The 22,657-nt window shown below is 34.4% G+C and overlaps 2 protein-coding genes across 2 annotated transcripts; both read right to left on the reverse strand.

Annotated features, from left to right (window-relative positions):
* Window positions 1-2,046: 2,046 nt before the first annotated feature.
* ipmkb (inositol polyphosphate multikinase b) lies at window positions 2,047-15,881 on the reverse strand. Its single transcript, XM_043254000.1, has 6 exons — window positions 15,351-15,881; window positions 12,885-12,970; window positions 11,031-11,127; window positions 10,771-10,943; window positions 4,826-4,907; window positions 2,047-3,649 (listed from the first exon to the last, which is right to left on the reverse strand). The coding sequence occupies exons 1-6, from the start codon at window positions 15,505-15,507 to the stop codon at window positions 3,117-3,119; spliced, it is 1,128 nt and encodes a 375-aa protein (XP_043109935.1). The 5' UTR covers window positions 15,508-15,881; the 3' UTR covers window positions 2,047-3,116.
* An 836-nt stretch (window positions 15,882-16,717) lies between these two features.
* On the reverse strand, window positions 16,718-22,646 carry ube2d1b (ubiquitin-conjugating enzyme E2D 1b). Its single transcript, XM_043253887.1, has 7 exons — window positions 22,440-22,646; window positions 20,252-20,315; window positions 20,131-20,162; window positions 19,706-19,783; window positions 19,519-19,624; window positions 19,342-19,435; window positions 16,718-17,212 (listed from the first exon to the last, which is right to left on the reverse strand). The coding sequence occupies exons 1-7, from the start codon at window positions 22,461-22,463 to the stop codon at window positions 17,167-17,169; spliced, it is 444 nt and encodes a 147-aa protein (XP_043109822.1). The 5' UTR covers window positions 22,464-22,646; the 3' UTR covers window positions 16,718-17,166.
* Window positions 22,647-22,657: the final 11 nt, after the last annotated feature.

Here is a 22,657-nt window from a genome sequence, read left to right on the forward strand (position 1 = left end):
TTAATGTTTGTGGATAACAGGGGATAGATGTTTCACTGGAGGAAGCATTATTTTGGATTATGGAGTCGTATTTTAGCCAAAAGCAGTTTAAAATTAACATGCCTTATTGGATTTTTTTCTTACAAACATACAACTAAGGGGCTAAGTGGATTACTAAAAAGCATGAATAAACAAATTCTACATTTTGGAATATATTTTTTTTTATTAAGACTATATCTGAGTTTTGAAAATCCCAAGTTCGCATAAAATGAGCAAACGCCACAAAAGCTGGTATTAAATGTAGATTTTATTAATGAAAATTTTGCCAAATATACACCCAGTATCATCCAAGTAATCATTAAGCTCGTATGTCTATATTCAAAAGTGGTCATTTGTTAAGAGAACAATTAGATCAGGGTAGAACCGACATGTCTCCAAAGACTACACACTATACAGGTCAGTAAGCATCAGATTTGCCTAAACCAGACCGTTCATTGATCGGTTTTGATCTCGTTTACTTTTTCGATGAAAACCGCATAATACAACAAACTTAGTTGATTGGATTTTCATGAAAAAAAATAAAAAATAAATCACTATAAAAACAGTTCAGGGCTATGACTCTACCCAGGAAATCATGGCTGACATCTGAATACAACATTTATTTGGAAAACCATCCGAATGGGACATTTGAGTTTCATTTGCACGTTACTCCCTAAGTTCATACAAAGTTTAAGACAAAAATGAACGTATATTGAGACATCACTAACCCAGGCCTGTATACTTCATCATATCGAACAGCAAGCGCTAGGACGCTAGAGAGATCGTATCTTCCAAAAAATGAATGCCATGGAAATATTCCTGCCGTTCCTCCGAACAAAAGATCTAGCCAGTGTACAGATGTCGATGCGAGTGTTTAGACTTCATTTGTCCATTTGTTGAGATTTAACAGTTTCATGCCCTTAAATAAGATTGATAATTTTCTTCCAGAGGGAAAAATCCAGTCTCACCAAAAGGCTCACTAAAGTGCTTTAAGCACCACACGTACAGTAGTTACCAATCAGGTGCTATATACTATTATTAAAACTAAGATAAAAAACGTAAAACAAACAATCAGAAAAAGAAACAAAATGACAGATGATTTTTAGTAATGAACAAAAAGCATAAATGTACACATAGTATTTTCACTTATTTTCAGTGCATAAATAAGATGAATGGACATGAATTGAGTTATGCATGTACGACTATATAACAATGCGTCTTTGTCCAGATAACCATAAAAAGGTAGAATGTAAACATGACATCAGTTCGTTTAAATTGCGAACAAAAGCATATTATACTGGAGAGCACTATATAGTACTCCAGAGCTTGCTTAGACCACTTACCGTTTATGAGGTCTGCTAAAACCTTTAATACACCAGGAACTATTTTTTTATTTGATAGGCACAAAGGCAATTTTGAACTTTTGCCCAAAGACAAGTTTCCATAGAGCTATGTCATTGATGCAGTTTTGAGTTTATGGGGACATTTAGAAAGCATCTTTTCTCATTTTGTGCCACTTTAAAAGGTGCGCGTGAACAAGAACGTTACATTGTTTTTCGTACACTTGCCGCATTACACTAGCTGTGGTCTACTGACATCCATCGCCACCGAGCTAATAATACACAAATAACACAAACAAAAGAGATACATGTGAAACTTAAAGGACATCATTTTCCGATGAGTTCATATGCATGTTGAGATGTAAATGAATGATTGTTATACATGTAAGCATAAGACCATTTTATTAAAATGCTACGCCTGAGATTTAAAAAAAAAAAGATTGAAATGAACAGGGTTCCCACACAAAACACCAATGAATTTAAAATCTTTTTTATACTTTTTCCAGTGAAGGTCAAATATCATTTGACATTTTCACTGACTGCACTCAGAAAGAACAATGTGTAGCTGCTGAAATTTGAGCATAACTAAATAATAAAAAAATATATATATATATATATATATATATATATATATATATATATATATATATATATATATATATATATATATATATATATTTTTTTTTTTTTTATATATATTTTTTTTTAATATCAATTTTATTCTTACATTTTTTATACATTGTGGGAACCCTCAATATTCCTTGGTAAAAAAAAAATGCTAATAAACATGTAAACCACAAATGCAAAATCTAGTTAAATGGTTACTGACAAATCATATGTTTTTATATGCAAGACAAAACATGATAAAGTAAAAAGAAAGAGACCAACAAAAAATTAAAAAGGAAAATCCATTTCTGAAATTAAAACATTTATGTTTTAAAGGGTATTCTTTTCCCCCCTCTTATATTGAGTAACGCTGAAGTTTTAGTTCCTATTTTGGTGGAGTCAGCAAATAAATGTGTACAAACATTTTATGAAATACCTAGACACCCAAGTAAGTTGGTTTGTGTCCCGAAGAAAGACTGTATTATTAAAATCACAATTCAAGATATTATAATAACGTTATTAATGGAAACTTTGGCATCTGATGTATACAAACCGCAAGGGCTGTATGATGAAAAAAAAAAGATCTCTACTTCATTACTTCCACTGTTATTTCAGTCATATTGCATCAGTAATCACATAACATGAACACACATAGGTTTTCAAATCACAAAAAAAAAAAAACTTGAGATAAAATTCACAATTCAACAGGTCTGAAACAGGCAGGGTCATATTGGCAGCATATGCGAAAGAAACGTCAAATATATTTTCCTAAATCCTGACTCATCAAATTCCTATTTTCAATTACGTTGATTTAAAAAAAATTAAAAGGATAAAAAAAAAAAAAAAAAAAAAAAAAAAAAAAATCCTGCAATGGCTCTGGAAACAGGAACTAATACGCAATATCTGAGGCATAATATGATGAGTGTTTCTTCTTTTGTCTGGATAAATATACAAGCAATATAGATTCATTTACCTGAGTAAGATCTCATAAACTGTACAAAGCTTTTAAAAGACTAAAGCACATACATCAGACGAAGGATTACAAACATGTTACTCCACTGATGGTGTAGGTAGTGCAGATTAGAGAAAGGCGGGTGGACAGACATGAAAGTGGCTACACAATTCATACCTTCAACGACAAGAAGCGTTCCATCACTCCTCCAGAATCTGATGAAGGACCTTCAGCAGGTTCTTCAGGCCGTAGACGTAACCCTGGTCGGGATCTTCGCTATTGAAGACATGTGCAAAGTCAATCATCTTTACCTCCACGTCACTGACCGCTTCCTGTCCCGCTTCGCTCTCGCTTTCCTTCCCGTCCTCTTCCAGTCTTGCCAAGCCACGGTTGCCGTTGGGCTGCTGCGAGGAGCTCCAAACGCCGTTGTCCTGTTTGGCTCGGTAGTGGCTCCGGCCGCAGCCTTTCTTGTGCAGGGAGTAAATGGTGGAGAGGCTCTGATCGATGTTGTTGTTCTGCTCACAGGCCTCGGGTGCGATCTGGCCCTCCCGTACGGTCTGAGAGACGAGACTAGGCGCGCAGACGCCCTCGTAGACGAAGAGCAGAGAGCTTGCATAAAAGTTTAACCGACTCTGGCCTTCAAACCACTGAAGGATCTTCTGGACTTTGAGGATGCTGGCAGTGACGGCGTCTTTGCGGAGGACGTCGCCGTTGTAGAAGAACTTGGATAAACCTGCAAAACGATGGAGGTGTCGTCAGTAACTGAATTATCAATGAGTCAGGAAGGAAACGAGCACAGATGATGTCAAATGCTGTGACAGTTAATCCGAAATGATTTCTGCCTTGTCTTCAAGCCATCCTAGAGGAAGCTGAGCTTGGTTGACACAAATTTGAAACATTTCTTTGCTTCATCACATAGTATTACTCACATCCTCGTGTGGCATCACAAACTTTTAGGTGAAATTTACTATGTTCTGTTATGCTGGTACATATAAAAACTAAACCGTCAAAAGTTTGGAATAATTAAAAAAAAAAATCATGCTGTTGTAAGAAGTCTCTTATGTTGGCAAAGGCTGCATTTGTAATGTATTTTGGATCAAATAAATCAATACTATTGTGACTTATCATTCTAATATAATTTAATTCAGTAATGCTTAAATAAAATTTCAGAAGCCATTACTCCTGTCTTCAGCGTCACACGATCCTTCAGAAATCATCACATGCTGATTTGGTGCTTACATTTATTCTCAATCAATTAAATTCTTAATGCTTTTTTTTTTTCAGAAGACCTTGAGGAAAAGAAACCTCAGAAGAACGTTTATTTTGAAATGTATATTTTTGTAACATTATAAGAGTGATGCATCCTTGATCAATAAATTATTATAAATCTTAACCCCCCAAAAACAACAAGAAAAAAAAAACATTATAGAACTCAATAAATTGTTAAAAAAAAATTATCAATAAATTACTTTTTACTGTAGATTACATATTATACATTTAAATGTTAAAAGTTAAAACTACAAATCTTAATATGTGGAATGCATTCATGTTTTATTAAAATCTTTTCATCTACTTTGCAACAACAGCAAACGATATCTCTTCGTTACTAACATTAACAAGTTTACAGAACTAGGTTCATAAAGTAAACACCTAGTTATCTGCTAATAAAAAAAAAAAAATATATATATATATATATATATATATATATATATATATATATATATATATATATATATATATATATATATATATATATATATATATATAGCAACTGAAAAGCTTTGATATAAAAGAAAAATCAACTTGTCTTTAAGGGTAAATTAAACTCCTTCATCCTGAAACAGTCTGTTTTAGGTAACAGTATTATGGTGTAAACAGTACGATGCTTTGACCCTGTGCTTGATCTTACCTTCCTTGATCGTGTCCTTCACAAGACCTCTTCCATAATGCTGGTCATAGGTGTCGAAGCTGTCTGAGCCAACTTTATACACCTGAAAGACAGCAAGAAACATTTTAAACTGGAGTGGAATATGAATAGGTTCTCCACAGGTCTGGCTCTCCCTCTAGAGGACATTCAAGGTCATTGCATTATCTCCTCCGATCGAATTAACTCCAGTGAGGAAATGAAATTCACGTTGAACTTCTGGAAAGGGTGACGAGGGAGCCAATGTAATATCGTACTGTGTAATTTGGGTTTATTTTAAGAGGGGCATTAAGTTCCTTTCTATATCATCCAAATCAACAGAGCAATTATGAGTAATGGTTCTGTTTGCTTGGTGGTTATGTAGATCGACTCTTTTCATCCATCTGTTTTTCCGTACGGGCTGGCAGAGAGCTGAACCCCTGGGACGGCCTGAGACTGAGAATTTACATACCGTCTGCTCTCCATCAATATTTCAGCAAGAAACTGGACCTTGCTGCCCTTTCGGTGTGCAATTTTAGACAACTCCTATCCTGAAGATGTCAAATTTCCATTTTTTTTTTTTTTTTTTTTTAACATAGCAAAAAGTCAAGCGACCATTTTCCTTTAATGACTGGACTGAGCCTTTGAGCCAGACAAACAAACATTATGAAATAAATAAAGTGTCTATAACACAGAAATTGGACTCCTAAGCTGTGTCAACCTCGATCAATGGGGAATATATAAGCCATAAACAGTGAAAATACAAAAACAGATGTGTTGTTTAAACACAAATGCACTATCCCAAATATGTATTATTTAGAAGACTTATTTATATTGGAAATATTCCTGTTTTAAATCATGAAGGCAAGCCAATGAATGTCACACAAGCGATGATACAATATCGATAATATTGCGACAAAAGACAAATGAAGAATACATATATAAGTTAAATTATTCTGTTTAATGCACTAAATGGGAGTTCAAAATGAAGAGCTTTTTCAACTTAAGTCAGGAAAAAGTCAGTGAATTGTATATGAACTTTGAAGGGGACTCAAGCCAAACAAGTTAGAATATAATAATAATAATAATAAACAGTAATAAACATTTAATATATATATTTTATATTTATATATATATATATATATATATATATATATATATATATATATATATATATATATATATTTCATAGGTATATTATTTTTGCTTTAATCTACAGTACTATATTATAATACTATAATACCTTATTATCCTTCCTTCCTAATGTCTACACTTTAAATAGAGATATTTTGAATTTGGACCGCATTTGAATTGCTAGCTGTAAGCAATTCATATAGTACTTTTAAACTTTTATTCGACGGAAAGTACCCTTTTTTTTTGAAGGAAGACTTACAAAAACACATCTTACTACAAATCTAGTGAAATGCTGTAATCAAAAAAGCTGTTGCATTCCCAAACATGTGCTAAACTTACACCACGCGCAATAAACACGTTCACTGCACTGATCTACAGTGTAAGGACACATTTTGAGGCGCGAAGAACACCTGATTTTTCTTTTAGTGTGTAAGTGGTTGTTCAGTGCATGGATGTGGTTGTTTGTCGAACGTTCTAGAGCACAAGCTGAGGTCGATTTTTTTTTTTTTTTTTTTTTTATTATAAATTTTATTTATTTAAAAGGAAGTGCCTTTAAAAAAAATTATAATAAAATAGAAAGAAGCTATTGTTTGGTTTTTCTCCCCGCTGTTCCGAAACATGACGCCAAAACCTAATATATACTTGCATATAATGAACCACCATCCATTAATCCTTACACGATTCACAGCTAAACGCATAAAGCCTGTTCTCAGACGATCTGCATTTTCCTCTGAGATAATAAAGAATGACACGGCTCTGCTTAAGTGAAGAGCTTTGAGTAAACCACATCCATCATGAGCTGATGATAACAAGTTTAAAGGTCCCCACCCGTGTTTCTCAAGAGAGAAGCAAAAGGCCTTGAGGATACTGGGAGAGGCCACGGAGTGATAACTCCATCCTGTCTGATGGTACAGATATCCAACATATCCTTTTCTCTCTCTCTCTCTCTCTCTCTCTCTCTCTCTCTCTCTCTAGTTTCTGCTGCTTAGAGGAATTTTGGAAAAAGAAAGTAAAAAAAAAAAATTTCAAATAAAAGCATTTATAAAGCATTTATTTGTAATTAGACCTTTTTAACATCATAGATGTTTTTACTGTCATTGTTGATCAATGTAATGCATCCTTGCTAAATGTATTATTAAGTTCTTTAAAAAATGCATAAAATAATAAAATATTAAGGCAGCCAATCGGCATATTAAAATAATTTCTAAAGGAACTTCTGACACTGAAGACTGGAGTAATGATGCGAAAAAGAAATTCAGCTTCGCATATCAGAAATACATCACATAAAAAAAAAATAAAATATTTAAAATATTTAAAATAGATATCATTGCTACAATACAAATCAGATATATTCACAGGTGCCAACTTTTCTTCTCCGTTATGGTTAATATGAATTGGTTATACGTTTTAGGCCATTTTTGTCTACTTTTACTTTTTTTTAACATGACTCACAGCACGAACGTCTCTCATCCGTTCAGATTTAGAACGTGCGGCAGAGGAGGACTGCACGTTTTCAGGGAGCGCGGATGAAATTCTAACTACTTGCACAACACAGAAGATGATCTGGGGGTTAATCCTTTTCAGAGATGTCACGAATTGCATCATCGGTCCATCAATGTTGTCGCACTACATGTAACGGTGTGAAGATCTGTCATCGTTTGCGTCAATCCCCAAAAGTCTGTCAAGCTGCGAGAAACTACAGACAGCTCTGGAATTTTCTGTCTTCTTTCCAAAACTGATTCACGTACGCACGCTGCCGAGAAAACATATGACTAAACAAGTCGGATCGGTAGCGCAAGCTAAATGAACAGGATGTGTTACGCAAGACAGCTGGTGCGGAGACCTCGTTCAGATCCGCGCAGAGCATGGACGCCAAACAGACGCAGATATAAGCGCTCTGTATGCTCCTTAATAAAATACAAGCATTTCAAAAGCATTAATACACATGCGCTACCGGCCCCGAAACTTCACCACTGATAATATGAAGAAATGTTTCTTGAGTAATCAACAATATTAAAATGATTTCTGATCAAGTGTCCCCAAAGACTGGAGTAATGATGTTGAAAATGTAGTTTAGCGTCACGGGAATTAATTACTTGTGGTTAAACGGATCGTAGTTGATCTGTGATACAAGCTGCACCTGTTGAACCATAATAGTATTACCTTTTATTGATTCCTCTCTCTCTCATCTAATTACACCTGTACAAACAGAAATAAAATTGTCAAAATACCCTTCTCTGTAAGCATTCTCATAAACACGGTCACTTCTGTTTTAAGTGAATGAGTTGAGAAAGAAATCTGATGTGTATTGTTATATTTGATATTTCATGTGCGTTCAGTCTTAAAGTGACTGCAGCCTATTAATACCTGCTGTCTGCGTTTCTAATGTTAGTCAGACAACAAAACAAAATGTGTCTATATTTAAATTTAACGCCACAGTATTATTTTAGATTGAGGACTAATGATTACATTTGTGTACTTGAATAAATGTTATTCTATTGCACTGATCAACGCTTGTAATTTGTGTATTTATTCATTTGATTTTGATAAGGTTTACACTTTATTAGTTGAGCAAGTAATGCTGAGTTATGAAAGTACTTTAAGTGGAATAAATGTAATAAATGGAAAGCAAAGATCCAGTTTATGACTTTATAATGATTTGGTGGATCATATTTCATAAAAAGGTTATTTTAAATTCTAATAAAAATGTAACAATATCAGATAACGCTTTATTTTAGGGTCTCTTGACTAGTTGTTTAATAGCATGCATTTTACTACAATATTAGCTCTAATTAAGTACATATTAAATACTTTATTTTACATTTAATCCAATACCTAAACTACCGACTAACTAATAATGGGTAGCAAATTAGGAATTTATTGACAGAAAATTCATAGTAAACAGAGAAATAGTGTTAAAAAAATATTGCAGTTTTTACAATATTTTTGATATCTTAATTATTCCAAATATTTGACCACTATCGCTAAAAGGACATGCTCGTGTGCGACTATGAAAGCATCTCACACCTCAAACACATTCTCAAACTAAACAGAACCCTCACATCTGCACGACGTACGAATTCAAGCAGAGCTGCAACAACCAATATGCAAAAAAGATAATCAATAAACGTGCAGTAATTCTGACACACATTTTCAGATTTACTAAAATTAATGCAAGTTTAAAATTGTATTTTTAAGCGCAGTAACTTTTTTTTTTTAATGTGAGATTATGTTTGTTGACTAGGAGCGCGGATTCCATTTTGTGGTCGATTATAACCGTTTAACCATTCCACTTAACCACGGTGGTTTACAAGATCAAACTTCACCAGTTGCTTTGACCGCTCTTTGCATTAAACGCTGGGTCTGATATTTTTTAGTTCTTGTGTTCCTGCATGCTCCGTTGGATTACACGGACCGAATTTCTCTCCCAAGCGATCCAAACACTTCACTCCAACAGTGTTGATGCCAGCGCTTCTTCTGCCGTCGGGGCTCAGTAAACGTGTGACTGTACTGTACACAGCGCTGTGGCATTGCCCCTTCTGTCTGCTCTAAAGCTGTTGACCGTTAATTAAAACCTCTTAAAACGCAAGCCTTTGGCACCAGCTGTACCGAAGTGGATGAAATGGCAAGACCTCTGAAATAGCGAAGCCACATCCTGGAAGTATGTTTTAAATATATTTGGTTCAAATGGAGTATGGTAGTTAGAAATAATAAGTACCGTGCCTCTTCCTCTTTTAATAAAGTAATCTACAAACATCTTGAGAGCAGCAGTGTTTGGCTCGTATACAGGAAGTAGTGATGATTCAAAAAAAGAGGTTTGGGAGTGGAACAACCACCTCTGAACGTGTTAGGTGAGTCTATGACATTGTGACACCTCAACGCCAGAAGTTCTGCTTCATATTACATATCACACACACACACACACACACACACACACACACACACACACACACAAGTTTCACAGCGTGAATGTGAAAGCAGCTAACACCTCTAACACATTCAAAAACAGACCTATTTGGGACCTTGCTATATCGGAACACTTTTTTTTTATCTGCCTGATTTAATATGAATATGAATATACACACACACACATATATATATATATATATATATATATATATATATATATATATATATATATATATATATATATATATATATATATATATATATATATATATATATATATATATATATATATATATATATATATATATATATATATATATATATAAAATACACTACACAAATTCTTCTGATTATTGACCCAATTTACCGTTTTCACAAGTTGATGCTAGTTGGCAAAAGTCAGAGTGAGTCTGTATAAAAATAATAATAATAAATCATGTCGTGTATGATTGTAAAATAAATAATTCTAACAATTTTTTAATGTTTAAAATTCTTCATGTTGCATGTTACCGTTTAATGCTTCATGATTAATCATATCCAAAATATGTTTTTGTTTACATAATGTGTGTGTGCCGTGCATATTTATTATATATATATACACAGACACATACAGTATATATTGTAAAAATATTTACATGTATTTTAATTTATATTATAAACATTTAATTTTTTATGGAATCAGTAATAGTAAAGGGACATTCACTATTTTTGATTTCATTGTTTTCAAACATTAGGCGGAATGTGGAGAATAAATGTTTTTATTGAATTATTAATTTTTTGATTTGATCAAATAATATGATATAATTGAAAGATTAATTGATAATCACAAACACGGTATATTATAAATACGTTATTTCAATAACCCTTCAGAAATGCTCAAGAAAATAATTGTTACAATCAAAACATACCCTCATCCCCAGAACCAAGAATCCAATCTCCTCCATCAGCGGGTATTTCCTGATCTGTTGTTCCCGTTTCTCCTGTGAAGCAAAGGGGTCATAACTCTTCTGGCCGATCTTCACGTCCATGATGCATGGCTTCTGAAACCTGCGTGTCACGTCCTCCAGCTTAAGGTACAGGTCTGAAAAGCACGAGCAGATACACTGCATAAACTCATGTACAGTGAATCTACCAATCTCTTCCTGTCTTCATGCATCCATCTTGGTACCTGTGGGTGCGTCTGGTGAGGACCACGTGCCATAGTACTTGGGGAGGTGCGCTTGGAGGTCTACAAGACAGGGGTCGCAGTGGTCTTCAGCATACACCTGACAAAGACGAGATCACACTGAAATTTCTGTACTGGTACGGACTGTTTGGCATGTATCATTCACTACTGTAAAAATGCGTAAACTTTATCAAAACTTTACTACATTTTGCAGACTAGAAAATCTAATAGTGTGTCAATTCATGAAGCACAGCTCACACAGAGGTCACTTTCGATCCAGGCAGCTTTCCGTTGCTCAATGTGGTGAACTAAATTAAAATACCTCCCTGTCACTGAGGCAGAGGATATTGGCTAAGTAACTAACCCCCGACTGCAAACGAGCTATAAAAATATAATCTATATAAACATGAACAAGCGGCTTCAAACTACGCTGCACTATATCATTTTTCCGCTTCGTAATGGAGAATATTGTGTTGCCTGGGCTTTCTTGGAGAAAAAAATATTCCCTGTGCAAACTAACTAGATTATTAAGTGTAATGGTTTTTATAATGTTGGTATTCATTTTTCAAGTTTAATAAAGCATTTATTTTATTTCTTTTTTTCTAGATTGTTTAATAAAATTCTTATTTGACTTTTTTGAATAATTCATTTCCAATTAGTTTAATAAATGATATGTAAAATAAATGTATCCACAACAGTTTTGATGCTTGGTTTTACTGTACTAAAATTTTAAATGATATGATATAATACATCAGCGTTATATCAGCCACCTTGATCTGGTAGAAATCGGCACTAGACGTTAAAAAAAGTCAACCACTACACAAGAACGATTTAAACCCATGTTTTGGTGCAGGGTTTAACGGGTGAGTGGGTGGCCCTTCACTGTCCAGGACATTAGTGTTTGCACTACAAATACTATGCATTCACATGTTTGTCACTATGCCCCTATGCAATTTTAGCAATTAGATCACAAAACATTTTAGACTCATTGCAGATCTGATCGCATATAATCAGATTTTTATGCCTTAATATTCAGGAATGCTAATGGCTGTGCTTCAGTCTTCTAATAACGCCAAAGATGGATGACAATTAAATATACAGAAATGGAAATTCTATGTTCTTCGTGTCACACTAAACCTGTATGACTTTTGTAACATTTATATATATTAAAATAACCTTTTTTTCCTTTCATGTCACTGTTACACTTAATGTTTTTACATGTTCTTGGTTAAATATGACAAAAAAACATTACATGAAAGAGAAAAATAGAACATTTTGTTATAAAAAAAAAAATCTATTTTGTATTTTTAACATTATAAATATTTAATGTTAATTTTTTTGTTTGCTTTTTTACATTTATTCAAATATTTTTGCCGTTGGAAACACGTAATGAAGTAATGCAGGTTTTCGGTTCAATTATAGCAAAGCGTAAACATCTGAAGACGGGGGACAAAGTGTGTTTAGGGTTTGTTTATAAATAAAGTCCCACGTTATAGACGAAAGTTTACTTTTTCATATCTGTATTATGTTTATATTTCGTAGTGTTGTAATATTTTGTTTGCGCATTACTATTAAGCGCTAAGTGTTAGACACAGTTTCAAGAAGAAATGCTTAAAAAGCTGTTTTAATACTAAAAAAATACAGATTTTGCATGTAAATGTCTTGTAACCTAACCATTTATTAAGAAATTACATTATTTGATACATTTTCATTGTCTCTTTTTAGTGCATATATACACACACACACACACATACACATACATACATACATATACACACACAAAATGATCATAGCGATGGACAGCGTGTCACAGTTGCTGTTTTCAGACTTGAAGCAGAAAATTCCTGTATCACTCACCATACTGTAGAACTGCATCTCTCTGGGTCCTCTTGGAGGAGGCTGCAGCTGTTTCAGAACTGTACCATCGGGATGTTGCAAGATACCTACGGTTATAAAAACCAAACAAAAAAACATTACCGTTATCATCACAGCGCGAATGCCAAACAAGAAGCACACGCTAACATTTCTGAAATTCGCATTGATTTATACGATGAATAAACGCTGGTATCCACTGAGCTAAGTGAAGAAGTACATATAGGCCTTTTTGAAACTGATGTAAGGGGAAATCACAGCAGTGCGCGTAAATGACGTCACAGGCTGGCCTATATGCTGCTAAAAACTAGGCTGACAGGGTTTAGAGATTACGGTCATGGACTGTGAAGCTCTGGATTTAGGTCAGGCTCCCCCTCTTTAAAAATAGCTATTTTTAAAATCTATTCGCATCATTGGTAAAAAAAAAAAAAGGAAACATGACCAGCAAACATTTATGATAGCAAACATGATCAACCACAAGAAATTTGCTACCGCAGACACTACACAAACACAACATTTATTTTACATCTCTTTTACCCGAAGCAATTCTTCCAGTGACTCGGAGTCAATATAATGGATATATTTACATGATGTCGGCTATACCCTAAAGAAAACTAATTACTAATACACGAAGCCAGTTTTAGCTATTTTTGGATTAATTCGATTTTTATATTAACGCTATGACAATCCCTCTTATTGCAATGCATCTGGATGGTTTATTTTCCAGTTTGTTTCATAATCTTGAAGGATTACGCTCATTCATAAATATGTCCCGTCTACTATGAAAAGAGAAATTAAAGGATCAAATTAAATAGCATAATAAAATAAATAAAAATACAGTGGAAAAATGTATTAATTCCAGGCACCCTTTTTATTTATGAATATATATATATATATATATATATATATCATATATATAATGTGATTATATATATATATATATATATTATGTGAATATATATATATATATATATATATATATATATATATATTATGTGATATATATATATATATATATATATATATATATATATATATATATATATATATATATATATATATTATGTGAATATATATATATATATATATATATATATATATATATATATATATATATATATATATATATATATATATATATATATATATATGTGTGTGTGTGTGTGTGTGTGTGTGTGTGTGTGTGTGTGTGTGTGTGTATAAACACATAATAGTCTTAAAATATAGACTTTTGCAGTAATAAAGAACCATAGCGGACAGAAATATAAGTCAAATGTTTTCTTACTGTTACCACATTGGTCAAATGATGCTTAATATTGCGTTACCTCTGACTATATGGGTATGAATATGTGGGTCATACATCTAGAACTGTTTTTGCATGTCAGGAGACAACTGAGTCAGCAACAACATAACCTATTAGCCCATTCAACTTCTTCCCATTAAATCTGTAGCAACATCAGGGTAATTACTAATCAGAGATCTGGGCTAGCTATCACATGAGCTATATCTCAGGAACATTTAAAGTCTACTCTAAAAACACAAGTAATTGTTTCTGCTTTGGTAGTAGTTTTATACGATTGTTTCAAGCGCCTAATAAAAAAATGTCTTAAATTTGAATCTTTTTTGTAATTTAAATCAATTAATAAGAATAATAATATTTATGTATTAGAATATATAATATCAATAGATGTTGCATTAAAAAGCCATACATCTAGATAAAGTTCAACAGTAAAACTAAAAACTATTTTTAATTCTTAATATATTAAAGTATCATATAAAACATTTTGACAAGAGACAAAAAAAAAAAATACATTCTGGTGACACATCACAAAAGATTCCACTTAAAACACGCTTCTGAATAAAATACATTTCTGGTAGTATTATAAAAATTACAATCCACTGGAGCTGGATCATATTAGTTATCCTGATTTTAATTCTTTTTTTTTTTTTTTTTTTATAAAATGCTCCACTCTCAAATGTTTGAAATTTTAAATGCTACATTACAGCTTCCTAATAGTTTTACTGTATAAATTTCAATAAAAAAACAAACAAAAAAAAAAAACATACAAAATGTTGTATAAATACAGCAGTGTATAATTTATATTTTTAATTAGACATTACTTCTAAACGGTACGTTATACATTTTTTAAAATAATTTTGTGCTTCATAATTATTTTACGGCTTCATTTTTAACTAAAAAGCATAAGAAAGTCCATAAGTAACGCCGGTGTGACAACTTACCCCATACAGCATGTAGTGACAAAAGATCAGCTGCATCTCGTTTCGCGAATAATAAAAGGCGGTATTTACTAAACGGCTTTTTACTGTATAAAAACAGACCCTGAGAAATGTTCACTGAGGTAAAAAATTGTGACATCTAGCCCCGCGCGCAATGACAAATGACAGAATCCCGGTTCGAATGAACAGGAATGACATCAAACGTGTACTGACCCACTTTATCAACGCCATACTTGTGTCCGGCCACCTGATGGGAGAGCGGCACGCAGCCGTTCAGGTGAGCGCTCTGCGCGCCCTCCGGTAAACACGAACCGCGGGTCATTAACGGACGCGCGAGCTCCAGCCTCCCCAGCGCCACAGACGAGTCCATTATGATGCCGAGCCGACCCTCGCACCGAAGACTTCGCTGCAATGACTCGCTATTTCTCTAAACTACTGTCCTCCACACAACGAATTCACGTACTGATCGAAACCCCTCGTCGCGTCATCCTGATGTGTGCGACCGATCGCGTGCCATCAGTCACGGCGCCCACGCTCGCGACCATATAACGAGCTTTTCACCTGGGCCACATCCCACTTCCTGGCTTCAGAGATGTTTACGCTCCTCCCGCGGTAATTGGTCCGAGATGGTAGATGCGGAACGAGCGGAGCGCGAAGATCGACACGATATCCTGGCGGAGTAAGTCATGTCGCACGGGAACTCGCAGTTCTGCGAACGCTTCGCTGTTTGTTTCCGCCCCGAGAGACACGCTGCGCGTGACGTCACGACGCACCGAAAGCGGAAACGAAACCACGTGATAATTAGAGCTGCCTTTTTTCTGACAATTTCTTACGAAAACGTCGATATTGGGTATCTTTTGGGAAATGTGAAAAAAAGATGAGCAAAAACATTAAGTCTAACAGTGAAAATATTTATAATAACGTAGAACGTCAGGCTCGCTTCTAAATACTTCCGGGTAGAAATACGCGTAATCTACGGATACGATAAAAGTCTGTTTATGTTGCTGAATGTTCAGTTATTGTGACTAATGAGGACGCTGATAAAACCTACAAGTAAACAAACAATAATATGGAAAATATTTTACATAATGATTTGTGTTCTCAGACTTCTGAGCAATTAAGAAAACCCCTCAGGCATAATTTGAGTAATACTACTGGGGATATCGCTGTAATTATGGATATATCTGGATCTGTTTACAAACAGCAGCCAGATATATTGCTAAATATTACATCAGTACCTAAGGGGATAGATAAATTAGCCTGTAATTGAGTTTTTAGTTTACCGTTTAAGTTCTAATGGACACCGAAAATGTTTCAGAAAGCAAGAGAGAAATAAAAACCTTTGATTATGAAGGATAAAGCAATTGAAAATTCAGAGGGATACATGATATGCAAAATAAATTTTGAAATCAGAGACACTTGCAAGCCTTCGCCTTCTCCAGTAGTAATTAAGTCTTTTTTTTTTAACCGATAGCAACTCATACTAAAAAGCTGGTTTAAAACTCATTTCAACAAAGCAAATAAAAACACCATTTAGTACCAACATGAGCAAATGCAAATTAACACGATAAACACAGTTGCACGCTTTTAAACAAATTTTAATGCAAAATAAAAAAAAAAATAGATCCAGTATAGTTGCTCTTAACTATACAATAAAAATATCTAAAAGAAAATAATCAACTGAATGAGAGATACAATAAAACTGTTTTTAATTTCTTAATTGCCCTTTTGTAGGGTACAACTGCAGTTGTATAACATCATGCCAATCTTAAATAGGATTTATGAAACAAGAAAACAAAGTGCCCAACACCACTGCGGGGAATGACCAAAATGCACAAAACCAATAAAAAGCTTAATGTCTTTTTGTGCAGCGCACAGTCCCCTTCAAAATACTAGTTCAGCTATTATTATTGGTCATTTCAGATGGTAAATGTTAACAGTACAATGTGTTTAATAATATAACCTAATCTTACTTTTAGATGCTAGAATTTACAGTGATTTGTGACTTAAAAAAATGTCCATTAAGTCTTCACATTGCATACTTCTGGGTCCATTCTCTTGCTAGTCTGTTGTACCTGGTGCAAGAAAATCAAAAATGAATACGTTCATAAAAAGATATTCCTATCGAACATAGCATGTACGTTCCGTGTTACTCAGACTCGTGATGTTCCAAACCTGTTTAAAATGATACAAAGGGTGAGTTCCTGAAGAGCAGTCTGATCATTCTTGTCAATAATGAATGTGAAAATACTGTAATCAGTGTAATAAACTAAAGTCCTCTGAAGTCAAATGATTGAGCAACTGTTTAATAAACAGCTCTGCTTCGTGAATTAATACGCACAGTAGCGACATCCAAGATGTAAACAAGGTGTATATTTCGCATCGGATCTTTTCAAATCAAAAAAATAGAGTACACAAAACTGGTCTGAATTCATTCGTGAATCGGACTGAACTGATTCAGAAATTCACTGAAATCAATGGGTGCTTCTCAATTCACAAAGAGGCGCTTTCTCTTTTCTTTGCTCTTCCATCCTTCAGCCCATGACCTGGAAATCGATCCATGTCAGCCATCTTGAAGGACACGTCAATTCTCTAATTGCACCAGGAGCAGACAAGGAACGAGGAAGCATTCGGCGGAGCGTGAATACACAGCGTATCTTGACAAAAACCCTGACTCTTGACAATTCTCCAAAGCTTTAAATTAGTCACAATATAGATTTGCATTACACCTTTGCAGTACAGTTCACATACACGCATGCCTTAAGTATGCTTATTTAAATAGCGCATTAAATTTCCATTCATTTGAATTAGTTTCATCAAACAGACAAAAAAAAAAACATTTGGAATTGTACTAATAAATTAAATGTTAAATGTTAAATAGACAGTAATTAAGTTTACGTAAATTTATCATCAATAAATCCAATTTGTTCCTATTATGGATTTTCGAAAATTCTCTTTGATGCAGTGTAACAGCTCTAAGTGAATCTCAAAGTTCGCTCAAAAGAGAGTCGACTCTAAATCATTGAAATAAGTCGTCTTTAAAATGAGATCCAAGCGGTTTCAGGTTGACGTCAACACGAAACAGACCTGGAAAACTTGATTTTCACGTCTGTCTGAATGTAAATGCAAATTGATTCTTCACCTCTAAGTGTCGCTTTTGGAGTGTTAAATGATCAAAAACACTGGTTTAAATAAAATCGACCAATCACAGGAGGGGTTTGGAAAAATAAACTGTTGAACAAATCGTTGGGCAGTCATTGAACAAATAAGTGCATATATATAAGTGCATATATATGCAAGAGCTATTTTGGTCTTTACTGTGTGTACTGTACTCTCTATTTGTGTACGGCTCTTTGTTATGTGTTGGCAATTGGTATATTGAATCATCCTAGATAGGGGCTGGTATGTAAGAGCCATTTTGGTCTTTACTTTGAGTTATGTCCAGTAGGGGTCACTTTTATTGGTGGTTGTTCATAAAATATAGGTGGGATATATATATATATATATATATATATATATATATATATATATATATATATATATATAGCTTAAATATACCTTCAGTTAAAAGGTGTTGCTGGAGGGAAAGTGCACACAGTTTTTGATCAGCAATGAGCAATTTAACAACAACGTGGACAGTAACTCGAGCATGCGAATCCCTCAGCAGCTTAAAGTAGTAGACTTAGCCGTTATAAGAAAGTAAAAGTGTCTTTTGACCTTGCATGCATGTCAGCCAGTTGCTTAAACCGTCCAAAACCAAAATATGTACCTTTCATAACCCATAATACGGGCACTTTAATACTTTTCAAATGAATACATTTGCTTTTACAATAGCTTTATGTTGATTCTAAGCAATTAGCATGGATAGTCCAACATAAACTAATCATTTCTTTTGATTCGTATACCCTCATTTTTCCTTCCTCGCATTCTATTTGGGAGAAGCTAGGGAAAGGAAATGAAACTAAGATGCACAAAACAAAAAGAAGCACCCAATGACAAAGTGAACACGCCGGAGGAGAATATTATCAGCCAACAGCCTGCACTTTTGTTGCTTGCAAACAAAACTAACGTATGAAGATTTGAAATAAAGCACAGATTTTTAGTACTTTTGTGTCCCTTTTATACTCGTTTTGATCATCATATGGGTTTGGAACAACACGAGGAAAGCAAATTAAGATTTTTTTTTTTAAAACTGTATACTTACTTTTCTTTGTCTGATTTGTAGATGTGTGCTATGTCTGGGACTAAGGGGTCATCAGGATTCGGATCACAAAGCAAAGAACATATGGACAAAAGAACTGAAAAAGAGATCAAAAGAATCAAAATCACGAAAGCATAGGCAAATTCAGTTCAGTTGATGAGGAACAATCTAAGCAAGTACCTTTTGAAACTGTTAGAGCTGGAGACCACTGCGACCTCAGGATATCCAGGCAAATACTTCCATTACTGTTAATGTTGGGATGGTAGATTTTTGTTGTAAACGCTACCTGTTAAATCAAGATGGGTGTCAAAACGCCATTTTGGGACAACATGGCAAGCGCGCAGAGGTGGGGTGCAAGCGTCACTACCTTTGGTGGCTTGAAGGGATAGTCTGTTGGAAAGTGAATTGTGAGAAAGAAGACCCCTCCTTGGTACGGACTGTCACTCTGCGAATCAAAAAGGAAATAACGCTAGAAATGAGCAAACTGTGTAGGTGTATTAAAATAGGTTGCATGCGTTTCAGCTCGACCTTTAACAAAACATGCTGTTGCCTAGTAACAAATATGCATAAACGAAGAAACAACGGGACTTAAGATCGAAAAGTGTCTTGTAATAAATAACAGTTCAGAGGTCAGGTTCACGGATTTGCTTCTATGCGAAAAATACTGTTATACTGTATTTATTTTAATGCGTTCAAAACTGAGACGATTTAAAACTCTGGCCTGTTTTCTCTTTAAAAAAGTGTTTTATTTAGCAAAGCAAACTGCTAAAAGCTAATGAGGTGAGTACTTACAGGTCCCATTATTGTTGCCTGCCAGTGAAACACTACAAAACAAAAGCAATTGAAATTAGCGTTATTCGTGTTACGTTATTACATAAAGCAAGTCAATTAAAATGACTAACAGTGAACTTACAGTCATCTCCAACCGGTCCAGCAGAACACTGAGCAGGAGGGTCCCTCTGCAGGTCTTGAAGCTCCTGAAACAAAAACACAATTATATTATTACTCCACAATTGTGTATCTAAATATACTTTTAAATATGTGGAAAAACACTTTTCAAAATTTAGGTTTTCTGATTTTCTCATTTTAATTCTGAAGGCATTTTCGAAAATAAAAATGGCTTTTAGTTAATAAATGAAGTCAGTTCCACAAGTGTTTACTATTCAAATAAAAACCACCTGGTTTGATATTTTGTCGTACGATAGAAATTTTTTTGGAAAAAATCTACAATGTGCATTCTGTGCCTACTTTTTTTTTTTTTTGCTTTGAAATCTGTAATGATTTCAATGAAGTAAACAACTTGTTATATTCTCAACCAACCCAAGCACCGTAGGTCATTCATTAATAAGAAATAAAGTTAAAATGTGACTTAAGGAATATTTATTCGTTCGTGGGTCAGAAAGATTTGATTTACCAATCTCATTTTAAATGCATAGAAAGCATATTAAATGCAACTAAAGAGTCAACTTTGTTTCAAATATCTTTTGAAAATATCAAAATATAATGTTCCTTCATCATTCAGTTTAACAGATATGCATGTAGAAATCAAACAACGCACTTATTCTGACCTGTACTGATTAATAAAAGAAAATGTTTTCATATAATATTACAAATTATTTTAAATGCCTTGCTGGCAAATTGGTAAAACCTATTGTATTGATGGAAATTGGCAAAGATTGGCAAAGATTTAAAATTACTAAGGAGTTATTTTTAAGGGTCTACGCTGCGATCCTTAAAGTCTTGTAATATCATCTAACAATGATTTTGTTCTAAATATGAGTGTATAATAATAATTTAATATGCAAACCATTATTGCGTTCGGTCAATATAAAAATAATTACAGGATTCATTCTAATGCACGATGAAAAACAAACAGTAAAATATTGAACTTCCACTGATTTGGCGCTTGGCCCTTTTCATCTTTTAACCCCTTGCTCATCGCTGTAATTTAACAAAAACTCATAAAGATACATTATGAAAACTCCATCCGTGTACATTTTTATTTATTTTTTAAAAGGCGGGGGGTCATGTAAAGGTAAAAAAAAAGGGGCCTCTCTCTGACTATTTTTCCAGGGTCAAATTTGTAATATTAAATATTAATTTGTAACAAAAAATATATAAATACATATTTATATTTTAATAGACGCAGGCAACCCGATTACGTGCCTTCTGGCAAGGACTTTGGGACTTAAAAAGGTGTTTGACAACACTGCAGGAGCACTACACACATCACCGTGTTGCGAAACAGAAACTGTCAAAATGACAAAACGATGGCGTCATGCTGGAACTTCAGAGAACCGGGTTGCGTTGCTTTGTGTCAAACACACAACACAACAAACACAATGGCGCCTACCGGCCATATTCAGATAAACCGCACCAAATCAATTGTAGCCCAAGTCCCTCGAAATGTCACATCAGCTGCGAGGTTTAACAAAGCGCACAAAAGTGGCCCGTGAAAGTGCCTGAATCCACACAAAGATTGGCCTGGTTCAGTGCGGCTGCTGCCGAAGCCGGAGAAGGTTTGCCGTCTTTGTTCAGTTCTGGGCCTTCTCGAACGCGAACGTGAATAGACCGTAACAGGTTTACTATTCAAATAACAGATACGTTCTGCGCGACGAACGCGAACCGAAACTAATAAACTACGCTTTCTGATCTAAACAAATTGCTCGTTTGTTCACCGTTTGTTTGTTTTTACGCGTCTAAATGTGTTTGTGCGCTAGCAGCGATGGATTGCGATGGTTGACTGACAACCTTGACGCGGCGTTTTAAGTTCTGGCTCACCAGCTTTATTAACAAAAAAGGTTATTCTCGTTTATTTACAATTACCTCAAGCGGTCGGTCAACGAACAGTGAAAAATCGTCACGATTGAGTGAAGAAACACTGCTAGCTAGCTGTTAAATGCTACATTCTGGCGTCGACATATTAGAACTATATTAACCCGAAACAGTTTGACTTTATTCACACCACCAACATCAAACAAATAATATATTATTAGTTAGCAACATAAACGCTCGTTTAAATACAGATATTCGATATAAACAACGCTAGCAGGTTAACAAAAACTTGGCTAATGTTGGTCATGTACGCACAAAGGTCTTACCTTCTGTATTCTCTTTAATGCCATGGTGCTTTACTGTGTGTACCGCCCCAGATTTACGCGATTATATTATGCGGCCGATATTATTGCTACGAAACAGCTCAGCAATACTGTGTTTCCCTGAGTAAAAAAAAAACGAATGTGAGCGGCGAGAAAGAGAGACAGCTGTAGCACAGCAAGCTCACACTTCCGGTGCGGACTTGGGGACAACAAAATAAAAG

The sequence above is a fragment of the Puntigrus tetrazona genome, chromosome 12 (genome assembly GCF_018831695.1).
Source record: "Puntigrus tetrazona isolate hp1 chromosome 12, ASM1883169v1, whole genome shotgun sequence".
Classification (NCBI taxonomy): domain Eukaryota; kingdom Metazoa; phylum Chordata; class Actinopteri; order Cypriniformes; family Cyprinidae; genus Puntigrus; species Puntigrus tetrazona.